Source organism: Pantherophis guttatus, chromosome 3 (genome assembly GCF_059756535.1).
Source record: "Pantherophis guttatus breed Tessera chromosome 3, ASM5975653v1, whole genome shotgun sequence".
NCBI lineage: Eukaryota > Metazoa > Chordata > Lepidosauria > Squamata > Colubridae > Pantherophis > Pantherophis guttatus.
The window spans coordinates 44,760,261-44,776,639 of NC_142065.1; the positions used below are offsets into that span (position 1 = coordinate 44,760,261).

Sequence of the window (16,379 nt, forward strand, 5' to 3'; positions counted from 1 at the left end):
TATCAGAGAGCAGAATGAGATACAGGTAATCCTCACTTAAAGTCTACTCATCCAGCATCCCCTCTCTCACATGATCATGATTCAGGTACTTGACAACTGGCTCACAATTAAGATGGTCACACTGTCCTGGGGTCACTTGCTCACCATTTGCAACTTTCACTGCCGGCTTCCACAAAGCAAAGTCAATGAGGAAGGAACCCCATAACCACAGGACACTGTGGTCATGCAGGAGTTGCCTATTGACAGCAACTGGAGATGCCAGAATTGATGCCATAAATCAATGTGGTAACATGACATGTCAACTTACAATGACATTAGTCAGCAGCAGAGTTCTTGGTCCCAATTAGCACTGGTAAGAGAGGACTAATTGTAAAATGAGCAAACCAAACATTTGCCACTACTAGTATATGTTTTGGAGAGTGTTCTAAATTGAGGTAGAGGTCATCACCCAGTTCCTCGCTAACCATTTGCATGAATACTATATACTTACCATAAAGAAAACTGCTTATTTATGAAACAATACAATGAAAGGTGTGTTTGTGAGAGGGGGGGAGGGAGGGAGGGAGAGAGAGAGAGGGAGAGAGGGAGATTACAGTTGAAGTACACACCAACATGTTGGGCTAAATTATCTGGAAACGCCTTGCCAATTTCAAAAACAAGCTTACCAAACAGCAAATAGAGATATAGACTTTATCAGAATAGATCTTAGAAAAGGAAACTAAATGGAGACTTATTACATGTCCAGTGAAGTTTCTATTCTGCCTTGCACTAAAATCACATTTAGCAAGGATTGTATGACTACAGTTGTTGCTCAGATACAGAAGATCTTCCCTACACTTCGTTACTCATCTTCTCTTAAACATGACTAATCATAATTCACCAATATTTTGGATTTATTCTCCTTGACCGATAATATGTATGCATGTGACTTTCTTCAAAAGTAGATCCTTTTAGGAAATGAATCTGGGTGAAATTTTCAACTGTGCTTTAAACTGGATAATCACAAAGCAGAAGAGGAAAATACTGTTTGGAAGAAAAAAAATCACTGAACCAGATCTGTTTCATTTACAAACAGTCTTACACTGGGAAATTGCCCTGAAAAATTACTCATTTCTATTTGTTTACGTAAAGGACAAACCAGGAAGTTCTGCACCCTTTTCAGTCTCTTCCATTTTATCTGCTTTACATTGATTAGCATGTAGTTCTCTATTGTGCAATATTGGCAAAACCTAATTACAGAAGCTTTCAAGCATGTGCAATTCATCAGTTTTAATAGATTTTGGTAGACCAAAGCTTACATTTCTTGAATTGAATCGAAACCTATGATTTAGTCAAGTATTTCTGAACCATGACAACTTTAAGATGAGGAGACTTCAACTCCTTGAATTCTGCAACCAGCATGTCTCTGGACGTAGCAATTATTTTCAACAGTTTAAAATAGATTTGCAGGAAGGGTCTGGGCAGCTATTATATCAAATATTGTATTACATTACATTATAAAATGGGAGGATAAATGAATTCTCAGAGGGATTATAAGGGAGGTTAGTGAGTCTATTTAATATGACAAAACTCAGTTTAATAGAAAGCCATTTCTTTTTCCAAATAACTGCATTTACCAGACATCATGAATTTTTTCAGGAGATATTACCCAGGAATTTTTTCAGTTCTGAGAATAGTTATTTCTTAGTAATCAGATTTCAAGAGTCAAGTGTTACAAAATAGAAAGAAAACTCATTCCTCTTTCACCATTGAGAATTGAGTACTTTATGTGGCTTATCAGTGGAGTACTGGTGCAACATTAAAATAACATGGACACGGTTTAATTATCCTTTACTAGGCAAATCTATCAGCTGTGCTCTTGCTTATGTTTATGGTTCTGAAATACTTGCTAAGTCTTGTTTTCTGGGAACTATTAGGAAGAAGTCGTCTTCATCCTTTCTCTCACACAAAATATGTAAACTGCATTGTCTCTTGCTTCTCTGGAATGCCCTCCCTCTGTTCCTAGGGATCCTGACGACATTCCATTCCAAATGTTTTTCAGATTACTATCAATACTGGCTTATACCACCTTTTAGGATTTAAAACAATCAAAATAACTATTTCATACTCAATTTATGAATACGATTAATTAAGGTAATTAAGTTGATTAATTAATTAGAAATGATCAACACTACAACACTGAATTCAAACTTTAGATTACTTATGGATTGGCCATTAGACTGCACTACACAAAGCAGCACAGGATGAAGCAGTTATATATGATCTGAAATGAAGATTCCCAGAAGCTGATTCCTGGTCCAAGTCTTGGCAACAACATGGAAGTTTGGATTTTTTTTAAATTTCTCAGTTTAGCATATATTGATTGCATTTTCTGGTGGTACAAAAACTACCCAGATTCAATTCTGCCTGACTTTTTCTGAAATCAAATCAGGCCAATTAACTGTCACAATGCTTAATCACCACTTTCAAATCCCTGATTCAGTCCCAAATGTACTTAAACACATTCCCATTATTCTTCTGACAGCATTTACAGCCCAAACTTAGTAAGGTTTCCCTTAATTAAATTCCCCTCCCCCGCCCCCCCATATGGCCAAATTACTTCAGGTTCTTTCATGATTTCCAATTGCCCTGTGCTAGAACATTCCAGTTCCTTGCTATCCAAAGCCACTGTTCTTCTATTTTCATGCTTAGTCTATCAGAATAACTTTCCACTCTTAGACGGTTATGGCAGCATTTATGCAAGCTTTTCAAATCAAACAGAGAAAGTCAGTAAATCCTGTGGAATCACAGCAAATCATTACTGCTGCCTGTAAATAATAAATAATATAAATAAAAGATAGATAGATAGATAGATAGATAGATAGATAGATAGATAGATAGATAGATAGATAGATAGATAGATAGATAGATAGAGTAGATAGATAGAGTGACTGTAATGCTAAGGAAAGGAGATCTTACAACAATGCAATAAGCTATCTTTAGAATCACACTGCAGACATGTAACAAGAAAGTGACTGAAACCCAAACTATCAAGTATAAAGGGGGAGGGGAGGTCACAAGAAATTCTATTAGAGTTGGAAGGTACCTTGTAGGTCATCTAGTCCAACCGCCCGCCCAAGTAGGAGACCCTACACCATTTATCAACCGAGTTGGAAGGGACCTACAGCATTAACAGATTAACAAATTTGGAAAGAACCTTGTAGGTCATCTAGTCCAACCCCCTCCGCCCAAGCAGGAGACCCTACACCATTTAACAGATTATCAGAGTTGAAAGAGACCTTGTAGGTCATCTAGTCCAACCCCCCGTCCAAGTAGGAGATCCTACACAATGTATATATATTCAATAGAATTAGGATAAATAATGGTTGGAAACAATGTAAACAGTTTGTAAAATTATTTTCCACACATATATAACTCATATATTGAATATGTATTTCAAAATTTGTGGATTGTTAAGAAAAAGATTTGGAAGAAAATGATATGAATTCATTGAACCTATGAAACTGTGAATTCAATGCCTGCATGACAAGAATAAAAAATAATACATTTGCCCATATATATGAGGCTGGCTAGACACATCTAGGCAAAATCCAAAGATAATTCAAAAGGGTCAGACAAGAAGGCCTGAACTAATCAAATGTTTGATAATCATTTGAGATTCATTATTCTGGATTATCAAAAAGGAATGTCCAAGGGTAAACAAGGGATATTTTATGGCAATGATATCGTAGGATTTTTCAAAAACACAGAAATGACATGGTGCTTTACAAGAAAGGTTTACCACTTATTAAAACCCAGTGTGAACCCCCCCAAAAAAAGTCATCATTGAACAGCACTTTTTTTTCAGGTCAAGGGCACTATTAAAAAATTTATAGAACCAGGAAAAAGAACCAGGATGCCATGTAAAGCAATCCATTTTTCATTGCTTCACAATTCGTTTGTTCATTCATTCGTTCATTCATTCATTCATTCATTTTCTATTGAAACCCATTTCAGTCAATGACGGAGTAATTTACAATTGAAAAAATATATTAAATATTAAGACACTAAAAATTTTTAAAACAATAAAAACATCCAAAATTAATATACATATCAGCCAGGATGCTTAACCAGTTAGTAATATAAACAGCAAACAGGGCCCTTAGTTTTCTTCCAAAAATATTGTTCTCCATAAAGGTCTCTGAAATTCTAAACAGCAAAACTTAAATTTCTTCCTTCAATGAATAACAACTAGGAAAGGTAGAAAATGTTGGTGTTTCATCAGATAAAAGCAAATACAAAGATAAAACAATTAAAAATCATACCCAAATCCAAATAGGAAGGTTAGCAAAAATCCACCAATCAAACTTCAAATTTGAGGAGGTATTTGGAGAAATATAGAGAGCATGAGAAGATATACATGGGCAAATATATTATTTTTTATTCTTATCATACAGGGATTGAATTCATAGGTTCAAAGCAATTTTTTAAAAAACTGATTCCATATGCAAAGTTCTGCAATACTCTAATAGCTAGTAGATCTTGAATGCTATGCTTCCCGAGGAAAACAGGAGGTAAAAAGCATTATCACAAGAGGTGCAAGAAACATCTAAATCATATTCTCTAGGATCTTTCTCACTGAATGTAATAATCATAATAGGTAAGTATTTGAGAAGCACTGACTTTCAGTTGTATATATTTTATATGACCTTCTTTTAATTCACACTAGTGGATGCAAAGAACATTGTGGAAATGATACAGCATTTTCCTTTCAACTTAATAAAATGAAATTGAACCTATCACTCAGATAGACTATTCTATTATTGTATAACTATTTCCTTCACTTGAGACAAATTCCTATATAAATATAAGCACCATCTCTAGCATAATGTTAACTTGGAAGATTAGATGATAGAAAAATCTGAGTGGTAAAATCCAATTCTATTATATGCTCTAACAGGGGAAATAATTAAATCATTAGTTTAACTAGAGCAATGGTCCAATTCAGATATAATGTTCCCAGTCCCAAAATACTATCATTACTTTTTATTTGTATCATTTATTTTACTCTAAAAAAGAAATCTGGGCACCAACTCGGAACAACAAAGACATGTACTGTGAAAAGGATATAAGGTAAATAAATCATAAATACATTTTGAATTCAAGATTTAAATTATTTGCTATATAGTATGTTGGGGATAAGCAATATATCAAACAAATGAGACACTGAAATATAACACATATGTTGAATTAAAAAATGAACATTTGTTTTTCATTCCACAACCAACATTGTGAATCATTTATATTCTATGGGGACAAATGTTCTATTGACATTTGTCTGTCTATGGAGATTCTCAGTCATCCAGAGATCATGGTTGTCCCAAAGATGTTTTTTGTTAAAAAAACAAAAGGGAACTGGACTTTCTTATTTTTCATTAAGATGCTCCTTTTCTCATCCAAGAAGTGAACTCAGAATTGAAGAATAAGAAAGCCCAGGCAATATGGTGCTTTTTTAATGAATGTGCACAAAAATATACTATTGGATTCTCCCTGAAGTAAACCATCATAAATCCAAAAGGCTTAGTTTTGAAACAGCTTGAGCTAATTGCTGTTCTGATCTTCAAGATTAAAAGGATAATCAAAAATAACTGGGTTAAGTACAGCAATGAAAAACCCTGCTCAACTGGACAAATGGAAGTCCCTAAGGGAGCTAATAAGATATACATTCCTATCACAGGGCAAAAAAAAGTTCAGGCCTATTAAAGTAAATGAAAGGAGAAAGAAAATGAAACTGATAACTGAAGATAACTGAAGATTAGTAAAGAGCAGATTTTGCTTTTCCACTTCTACAGCCAAAAAAGAAGCATAACTTCATCGACATGGATTTGATCTGGATATTTTATTTGGGATGTCCACTTTTAGGATTAACATGTTACTTTTACATATAAACAGAGATAAATATGAATATTTAAAGGTGTACAGAAAGCATAGACTTGATTTTTAAGATTTTTAAAACTTAGATGCAATACAACATCAACATGCTAAATCATGCTGATTGTAAAAACCAATAAACACTTCCAAAAGAGTTATTTGCTTAAATACTACAATGAGTTAACACATCCTTTACCCCAAGCCCCTAAGAATTTTATTTCAAAGAGAAACAGATATGAGACTCATCATACATTGGTTCTGGACCTCATGTAAACTTCGGCTGTAAAGATAAAAAGTAGCCTTTACAGTTGAAGACACTGCTTCCCTAATTCTGCAAACTGTGTCACACTGCTCTAGAACAGTGATGGCTAACCTTTTCTGGACCAAGTGCCCAAAGTGCTCCCCCCCTGCATGCATGGCAGAGACCCAAAGACCACTGGCCGGTGGGAAGCACGCACGCATGCTCAGCAACGCTGAACTGGGGCGACGGCTCGCGTGCCATCAGAGAGTGCTGCGTGCCACCTCTGGACGCGGGCCACAGATTCGCCATCACAGCTCTAGAAGCATATCAGCAATGCATAGATCTTGAAGTGACCGATATACTCCAGATTTCACACAGTACATATGTGTACTTTACCGATTTTTATCAGCAAGTTTCTGCAGTTTGAGGAAGAAAGGAGACAAAAGAGCCCATTATCTCATTTTCCCATGCACTTGAAACTATATGTTCACATTAAATTTAAGCTTCCAAGAAATATAAGCAATATTTTTGAGGAACCTGACTGGTATTAATGCTTTTCATGGATTACATCCCTTACGCAATGGCCCGTGGAAAGTTAACAGGTTTTTGTCACTTTATATACTTTCTAGAGCAGTGGTTCTCAACCTTTGGGGGTCGAATGACCCTTTCACAGGGGTCGCCTAAGACCATTGGAAAACACATATTTTCAATGTTTTAGGAATATTTTATGGTTGGGGGTCACCACAACATGAGGAACTGTATTAAAAGGTCACGGCATTAGGAAGGTTGAGAACCACTGTTCTAGAGGAAAAGTGTCTGGATCTGAAACATTATAGAAACAGAATATGCTCATTTACTGTAGTAACCAGTAGCCAACTGACTTTTTTTTAAAAAAAAAAAAGAAACGAATATGCAACATGTTGTCATCCTGCCAGTTCCACTTCACTTAAAAGGAAGACAGTCCTTTCTATCATGATTACTTAAATGCAGCACTTACATGACATATACTCTACATTGATAATGACTCACGAGAGGAGGTTTTTGAACATTATAATAAAATAAAATATGCAGCCCCTTACTATAAGTAAAACTAATGGTTTTACTGGAGAGAATTGAGCTAGAAATGTATCTATCACTTGATTATTTTAATCTTTTTCTTACAAGCTTATTCTAATTCTGGAATATCACAACTCCCCTCTGAAGACTTTAATGGATGAAGCAGGGAACCACAAAGTGAGAAGCAAACCCAAGTAAGTTTTGACAGTTTTCTTAGTTTCCATTTGCAAAGCTGAGATTTTTTAAAAAAAGTGTTATCCCTCTCAATGTTCCGTGGAGTCACAATTCATATTTGAGAACCTTTACTTTAACACAAAGGGACAGGGTGGCTCAGTGGCTAAGATGCTGAGCTTGTCAATCAGAATGTCGGCAGTTCAGCGGTTCGAATCCCTAGTGCTGAGTAATAGAGTGAGCTCCTGTTACCTGTCCCAGCTTCTGCCAATCTAGCAATTCGAAAGCATGTAAAAAATGCAAGTAGAACAATAGGGACCACTTTGGTGGGAAGGTATTAGCACTCCGTTCGCCTTCGGCATTTAGTCATGCCGGCCACATGACCATGGAGATGTCTTCGGACAGCACTGGCTCTTCTGCTTAGAAACGCCTCTAGACCCAGAAACGACTAGCACGCATCTGCGGGGAAACCTTTACCTTACTTTAACACAAACAAGTCAGATTTTGATTGCACAGTGATATGCAGAAATATGAGAATGGAAAAAATATAATTTCCCTTAATATTTTTCATATTCCATACAATTTCTCCAGAAATGGTCATATTCCAATCAGGACACATTTCCCCAGCTGGGTTTTCCAAATTTCTTCAATTTCAGTTCTTTTATAACCTTAGTTAGACAGGAATAGCTGTGAGATTATGGCAACTGAGGAAACCATATAGCAGACAAATTATATTGAGAAGATAACAAAAATATTTTTTTTAAATTTTTTAAACTTTTATTAATGTAAGAAACCACATAATACATTTATAAATGCAAGTAAAACAATTTACAACAAGCATCATCTTAATGACATCTACCTATAATATCTGAATTGTTACAATATCAATATCCTATATTCTTCAGTATACATTATTTCTCTCACCTTATATAATGATATTATTTTATTGATATCTGGTGTCTCTTTCTTAAATTTCATTTGATGTAAAAATTTATTTTACTCTATTGATATCTTTTCTTTTATTTAATTTTTCTTTCTTTCTTCTTCTCTTTTTTTTCACTTCCCTCTAACCATTTATACCACTTTTGCCAAACCAGATAATATTCAGATTCTTCCTTTCCTTGGATCTCCTTGGTGAGTCTATCCATCTCAGCGCATTCCATAATTTTGGATATTAATTTCTCTTGAGTCAGGACCTCTTCTTGTTTCCAATTTTGTGCGTATATAATTCTTGCTGCAGTCAAAATGTGTGTTATTAAATATATTATTTCTTTTTCATATTTGCTTGTAGGTATTCCTAATAAGTAAGTTTCTGGTTTTAATGGTACCTTTTGAGTTATTATTTGTTCCAGTTGCATTTTTATATTGTTCCAAAATTTTTTAGCTTTGGGACATGACCACCATATATGATAGTATGTCCCTTTATGCGCTTTACATTTCCAACAGAGTGGACATGTACTGGGAAACATTTTAGAAATTCGCGCCGGTGGTAGATGCCACCTATAGAACAATTTATAAGCATTTTCTTTGTATGGTACAGATAATGTTAATTTATTAACACTTTTCCACAATTTTTCCCACTTATTTAATTCTATTGCATACCCAAAATTTGTCACCCATGTGATCATATTCTCTTTAACTACTTCCTCTGCTAGTTTATATTCCAATAGAAAATTATAAATTTTGGTTATTAATTTCTCATTGGGGCCTAATAAAATTTTATCCAAATGATTTGGTTCCATTTGAATTCGTTTTTTCCATATCAGATTTATATCTGGATTTTAATTGCAAATATGACCACCACTCTATTTCAACATTTTGCATTCTCAATTCTTCTCTTGTTTTTAGTTTTCCTTCTTCATTTAAGATAACAAAAATATTAAAAACACTATAGAAAACCTCAGATGAACAGTATCCGTTTCATAACTTAAACATGAAATTTCAGGGAACATTTCAATTTTTAGCTCCGGTCAACAGTTAGTTCCTTCTCAACCTTTATGGCATCAACAGAAACACAGCAAATCCTGTTGCAATAATTTCCTGGCATCTGATTTGTTCAGTTCTTTTGTGTTGACACTGCCAAATTACTTCCTTTTGTTATAGACAGGCAGATAATGACTGCACGAAAGCAGTGTATTTCTATATTCACCTACATGGCCCCTTCATCCATCACCAGTAAAATGAAGCATAAAAAGTAAACAGACAAGTTGTTTCAAAGAGTAAAACTGCCCTTTAACTTGACCATTCTGAATAACCCGGAAGCGATAATTTATAGCTGTGCTCAAGTTTGGACTAACTTTGACCCATTCAAAAGCTTACTTAAATTCATTCCCCAGGACATTTAAAAAAAACAAAACAGTACCAATTACTGTTGGTACCAATTAAGGTGCCAATTAAATATTATGTTGAGAAGTAGCAGTTGCAAGGATTTTACAAAATAGCTGTCCAAGGGAAAGTCAGAATATTTGTGGTTGGCATACCATAATGAAGCCGAAGTGAAGTCTCACCTTAGGACAACTATGGACATAGAATAATGATCATAGGGAGGCAAACCACTGTCTCTCAATTCTCCACTCCAGCATTAGTGTATAGATAGATCTTGCATATTGCCTCATGCAGCAACCATCTGAAGTTGTGTTAGTGTTAAAAAATAACTGTGTTACCAAGTTACACACATATGACACACTCCCCCGCTTTCTTGTGTCTACCATTGCAGTCAATTAGAATGTGTTGCCCTATGGCTGATCTGGTCCCCCTCCCTTTCAGAATGAAGAGATTGCCTAAATAAGCAATTACTTAGTGACCAAGTTGCCAGTCCCTATTATGGTCACTAAACAAAGGACTTCCTCTAAGAAAAAGAAAGCAATTTGCAAAAATATGATGTCTCATGTTAACACAGGCATTTGATGCTGATGTTTATTTCTTTATTTCCATGTTGGTGCCACCTGACTCCAGTGTAACTATATTTATCATGGTATCACTATATACATGATACAATTTGTATAGTTTTCATTGTTTGTGCCATATTATGATGCATATGATGTCACATGCCCTCCAGAGACCTATGAATATCAGTAATACTCCCTGGAAAAACACTTCAGTTTTAACAATAAAGGAACATCCTGCAAGTTATCATTCACACCAAATGTCTTATTCCTGGGCTACAAATGTCACCTTAATTGGCTCCAACTGATTAAAGAGCCGAAGCTGAATTCCACCCATGCCTGTAGCTTTGTGATCTGCTGTTGACAAGATGAATGGACCTTGGAAGCCCAGGACCCTTACCTAACCTCATACTTGAATGCAAGATGGCCATGGTGACGAAGGGGCAGGATTCCCTTCAGCTGTTATCCTTATTCTTTGGATTATTCCACCCACAGGAGTAATGGAAACATACAATTTAGAGAGTGGAGGCAACTGCCAAATTGATTAACGCTGTGCTGTCAAAGCAGTGGTTGAGCCTACTCATTTACAGCTTAAGAAGGAAAATAAGCATTAGTGTGTGTCAGACGTAATAACAGTGATAGATGTACGTGTTCTCAAGCAAAAGGCAGGAATCCACCATTCAAGGTACTTGGGAATGGTTTTTACTCTCTCTTTATAGCTTCGACATTTATACTACAGACATATTGTGATGGAGGAACCTGGCAGTTCTCTCTTTGTAGGAGAAATGGCCATGTTGGTTTTTTTCAGTTGCTTTTAAAACAGATGTTTATAAAAAAAGAGAAGTAAGATTTAATTGCAACAGAAGGGAGACTTCTTGTTTTTTAGCATTGCAATTAAAAGGATAATCTATAGCATTCCCAAACAGCTAATGTGTGGGAGCAAATTTATGGCTTAAATACAGACTGTCCTACTCTTCTGAAACAGGCATCCATCTTACCTAGGAACTTAAACTGCATTCCTAAAGCCATTTCAAAACAAGTGAGTTTTTCCAAAAGGGTTTCTAGAGTGCTGCTTAACAAAATTGAAAGCCAAGCTAATGTAGTGATGAATACATTACAGATAAGTAGGTGCCTTCAGGTGAGAGGAATACCTAGATATCACAATTATTCTCCCAAATTGAGGATTTTCTTTTTTAAAGTTAATATGATCTTCTTTCAAAGTACTTATTATATGAGACTTAACATGAAGGAACATCAAAGAATTTTAACTCAATTTTGCATTGATATGTTGTGGTTCAAGTTATGTCAAAATGTTTTTGTTGGTTGATCCTGAAGAAAGATCACAGACATACCCAGTAGTAGTTAATAATCATTCAAACCAGCATCTCTCTCTCACTAATCTATATATATAAAAGCAAAAACCACTCATGCATTAATCACGAAATCTCCAGAACCGTAAAGCCTACAAACTTGAAATTTGCCACATATGTTCCTCTTGGTTTCTAGATGCTCACTAAGAAAGGATTTTTCGAAATGACCATCAGAGCATTACTATTTCCTATATTATTATAACACGCTCTGATGCTAATTAGTTAGATGTTCTACTTCCCCTCCCAATTTGAAAATAACTCTGGAGAAAATGGAATAGGACAGCTTCTATGGGGCAAGCCTCATGGAGAGAAGGGACTAGAAAGCCTGAGAAGAGAAGGGGACAGGATAGGAGACGTGTCTGTGGGGCAAGGCTGAGGAGAGAAGGGGAGAGGAGAGGCTTCTGTGGGGCCAGCCTCTGGGAGAGAAGGGGATAGGAGAGGATGTATGGGGCCAGCCTGGGGGAGAGGAGAGGAGAAGAGAGGCTTCTGTGGGGCAGCCTGAGGGAGAGAAGGGGACAGGAGAGGATGTATGGGGCCAGCCTGAGGGAGAGAAGGGGAGGGGAGAGAAGAAAGGCTTCTGTGGAGCCAGTTTGAGGGAGAAGAGAGGAGAGACTTCTGTGGGGCCAGCCTGAGGAACAGAAGGGGACTGGAGAGGATCTATGGGGCAAGCCTGAGGGAGAGAAGGGGATAGAGAGTAGAGGCTTCTGTGGTGCAAGCCTGAGGGACAGAAGGGGAGGGGAGAGGAGAGGCCGATAGTTACGATGATTTATCAAGCCCGATCACATAGTTTCATAGCAGAGCATGGGTATTCAGCTAGTATATGATAAATGACATCCCGCACAGAGATACTTTTAAACTGAAAAAAGTAAAAGACAACTGATGCAAAAATGTGAAACAAAATGCAGGCAGTATGAAAGTCTGTTTCTAAGCAGATCCTTACAAACCTTGATATGCATATAAAAATAGTATAAAATTATGTACACCTATATAAATGTTACTTAAAAGTTACTACTGGAAATCAGTAATGCTGCATAGGAATAATTCAAACCAATAATCAGGAGGCCACAAATATTTAGTTATCTTTCATTCAGTAATCCATAATCTGATTTTATACTCTTGCCTATAAAATAGTTTTGGTTTGTACTTTACAGAAGTAAATATCCTGGCTGTGATACCTACTTCACAAACGCATTAATATACAGTAAATCTATGCAGAAAAATAAGACAGAATTTTAAATAAAATATTTTAATATTGATTATATTTTTTCTGAAATACTCTTAGCTGCCTACCTATTGTGATCTTGGGCACAAAGCCAGCTGAGTGACTTTGGGCCAGTCACTCTCTTTCAGTCCTAGGAAGAAGGCAAGGGCAAACCACTTCCAAGAAATCTTGCCAAGAAAATTGCAGGGACTTGTCCTGGTGGTTGCCAGGAATCAACACTGATTCAAAGGCACCAAAAAGGGGACGGGGGGGGGGGTTCATAATACTTCTATCTAGATGATACTCCTATCTACTTCTTCAAGACTTTATCAGTCATCGCTACTTCGTTCTGCAGGCTTCTGTTTACAAAAATAACAATCATTTGCCTTTTAATTTTATTGTGGAGCAGTAACTTCCAAGGTTTCACAAAATTGTTTAGCAAGCACAGGTGGGAAGGGCAAGCTGGCCAAAAGATCATCCAGTTAGTTTCAGTCCTGAATGAAGATGTGTTCCCCAACCTTAGTAAGAACCATTGCCTGCCTTGCGTTATAAATGATTGACTATAGTCGTGGAGCACCAAACCTCAGGTTCAGCTCACTTATCTTCCAGGCAATTCCTTTTCATCTTTCATTCCCATCTATACAATATACCTATTTAAACTCAACCCAAAATATATAAGACTTTCACAAATGAATGCAAACAAAAACAAATACAAAGTGAGCATGTTTTCACAAATTGCCAAGTTTTGAAATTAATCAGGATGCCAGCATGTTTCTTCAAAAACACTTGAAATTCTTATATAGCACAAATGGAAAAGTGCTTGTACAGTGTCATTTTAATTTAAGGCAGGATTTTATACTCATTTTGTAGGAAATAACCCTCCAAATGTGTTTAATGATATGTGCATAAATACCCTCATTTTCACATGCCATTCTAACCAAGGCAGGATTTTTATGTCTCTATTTCAAAGTGATAAATCTTCTGATGCTGAGAAACAGTGCAACAGATGGTCCCAAACTTGTTCCTTCCAGATGTGCTGGCCTTGCACCTTGCAGGATTGCCATCTTCTAGGAGTTACAGTCCTAACCCATCTGGAGAGCATCAGCGGGTCCCCTTGAGATTTCTTTTAATGTCCTTACATGAAACTGTCTTCGGAAGCATCTACCTTAGAGGAAGCGGCAGGAAATTCAAGAGCCCTTAAAATCGCCTTCCATTGTCCAAATCCCGAAACACGTGATCCGTCCAGACAACATTCAGATGACAGGTTAAGAATCTCCATTTTTCCCCCAGCCTCATTTGCTTTGTTGTTCTTCTAAGCCCCTCCCCTTTGGGGCATCTATGGTCCAGTCCCAGGAGAACAATCCCCGGGCAATCCCACGACGCTCTTCTCATTCCTTTCCCGACCGCAAAAAACTGTTGCTGGTGAATTTGCTTTTATCCCCCCCCCCCGCCCCTGCCCCGGCTGAAACCAGGCACTTTTCAGTCAACGGGACTTTTCCCTGAAGGAAAGGAGGCGGGGTGGAAGGAGAAAAACCAGGCCCCGGCTGCGCCAGAAGGAGCCGCCACGGCCTGGAGGTCCAAATCTCAAAGGAATTACGTTTCCTAATCAGGCACGCCAACCTTAGATCCCGCACTGGTTTTCTCAAGGGGCCTCGCGGGATTTGTCAGCCCCTCAACCAGCAGCTGCTATGCACGCAAAGCTTTCTCCCTTTATTATTATTTTTTTCTCCGATCTGCCTCCCGCTCTCCTCTCTCCCCCCAACCCTCCACGACAGGGCAATCTAGACTCTATGCCGAACCAACTGAGATTCAAGCAGTTGATCTACCAGTAAAGGAGCGGGGGGGGGGTTGTCCTTCAGCTACTACGTAGGAAACTGTTGGTCATCAAATAAATTATGGGTTCTCGGAGGCGAGTTACATGCCAAAGACCGCAATCCCACGCGTGTCAGACCCCTTTTGCGTGAAAGAAGGCGAGTCTGCAGTTTTGTACTTTGGGAATTCCTCCTTCCTGGGGAATTCCTATCCGACCAAATGCTGAATGGGGAAGTATCGGTTAGAAGGGACAGGAAACTTGATTATATCTTCAAGCAGTCCTTCACCTAAATAGAGGCCGGGCGAGACAAAACTTTCCGCTGGTGAATACACTTAAGTGTGGAACTCCTCCTAAACCACAAAGCACCGCCTCCGATCGCACTCTTCGCCGTGCGGGGGTTCAAACCACAACACCACGGCGACCAGCCTTCCCAAAACACGTCACGCACTAACACGGAACAACTTTTGAGGTTCGGAATCGACCGATCGAGAACATACCAGTCCGCGTAAACTCCCCCTACAGCGTGGCCAAAACAGCCTGAGGGGGCCATGCATCAGAACTGGTCCAACCTATTTCAGTTTAGTGGGGAAGTTCGATTTACATAAAACTCCCGATTCCTGCCAAAACGAAACAGTATAAAACCGCAAAGGCGAAAAGCATCTAGAGCCGCGGAAGACGCCGTAAATTCAAATCTCTGACAAAGCTTACCTTCAAGGCAAATTTGTCCCCGGTTTTCCTGTTTAAGATTTCCAAAACTTTTCCATTAATCCCCAGCCCCAGGACTTGCGTGGTGACCCTGTAATCATCCGTGATGGCATTTTTCTTTATCGGGAGGACAGACTTCAGGTGGAACTGGGGGAACTGTTGCTGCTGCTGCTGCTGTTGTTGTTGTTGTTGTTGTTGTTGTTGGGCCAGCTGCTGCTGCTGCGGAGGTTGGTGTGGCGGCGGAGGCGGAGGAGGTGGCGGATTGGGGAAAAGTATTTGCGGGTTCTGATTCTGAGAGTTAGACAGCATCGTTCAGTCCGAAGCGGACACAGCCAAACTGCCGGTTCCACCCTGCCCGCCTCGCCCTGCCTCTCCTCCCGCTTCCTCTCTTTCGTCCCCACGCTCTTAGGAAGTTTGCGCAAAGCAGCCGGATCAAAACTCAATGTCTTCCCGCCTCGCTGCTTCTTAAAGGCACGATTCTTTCTGGGCTATTCTCTCTCCTCCGGTTTGAACATACAGAATTGTCTCTCGGCCTCCCCTGGGTCTCTTCGGGACAAGCCGCCGCTTCTTCGGGTCTGTCCCGATCCCAGGGGCCGGTTCGCTGCCTCTTTCGAGCGCGGAGACAGGAAAAGGAATCGCTACGATGTTTCACTCTCGTTACTTCCCCGGGTCGGCTTCCCTGCGCTGATGTCATAGCCTTGCGTTGACTGGCTGCGCCGTGTTCAGGGGCGGAGCCTAAGGCGGGTGTTAAACCAGGCAGGCGGAGCTAATTCAAAGGTTCGGAAGGGGCGGGTGGTTATGGCTGGCGGTCGAAGTTTTGTTCTGGATCAAGTCGACAAAGTATTTGAAGTACTTTTCTTTTAGAGATTTTGTTACACTCATATCCTTATTTGTCAGCTTCTCCTAGACATGAGGTTGGCTGTAGATCAGAACGCTGGTCTAGATTAAAAAAATAGCTGAATCACATCAAAAGTTTATGGAAAAAATGGATTATTTCATTAACCACTGCGAGACGGAAAGTTTTTAA

General features: G+C 38.4%; 1 protein-coding gene across 1 annotated transcript in view; it reads right to left on the reverse strand.

Moving 5' to 3' along the window:
• The window catches only part of MAPKAPK2 (MAPK activated protein kinase 2), a 69,310-nt gene extending 53,249 nt beyond the window's left edge, over nt 1–16,061 (reverse strand). The window contains exon 1 of the mRNA XM_034414368.3: nt 15,356–16,061. Within this exon, the coding sequence (XP_034270259.2) occupies nt 15,356–15,661 (306 nt within the window). The 5' untranslated portion in view covers nt 15,662–16,061. The remainder of the gene's footprint in view (nt 1–15,355) is intronic.
• Between the last annotated feature and the right edge of the window lie 318 nt (nt 16,062–16,379).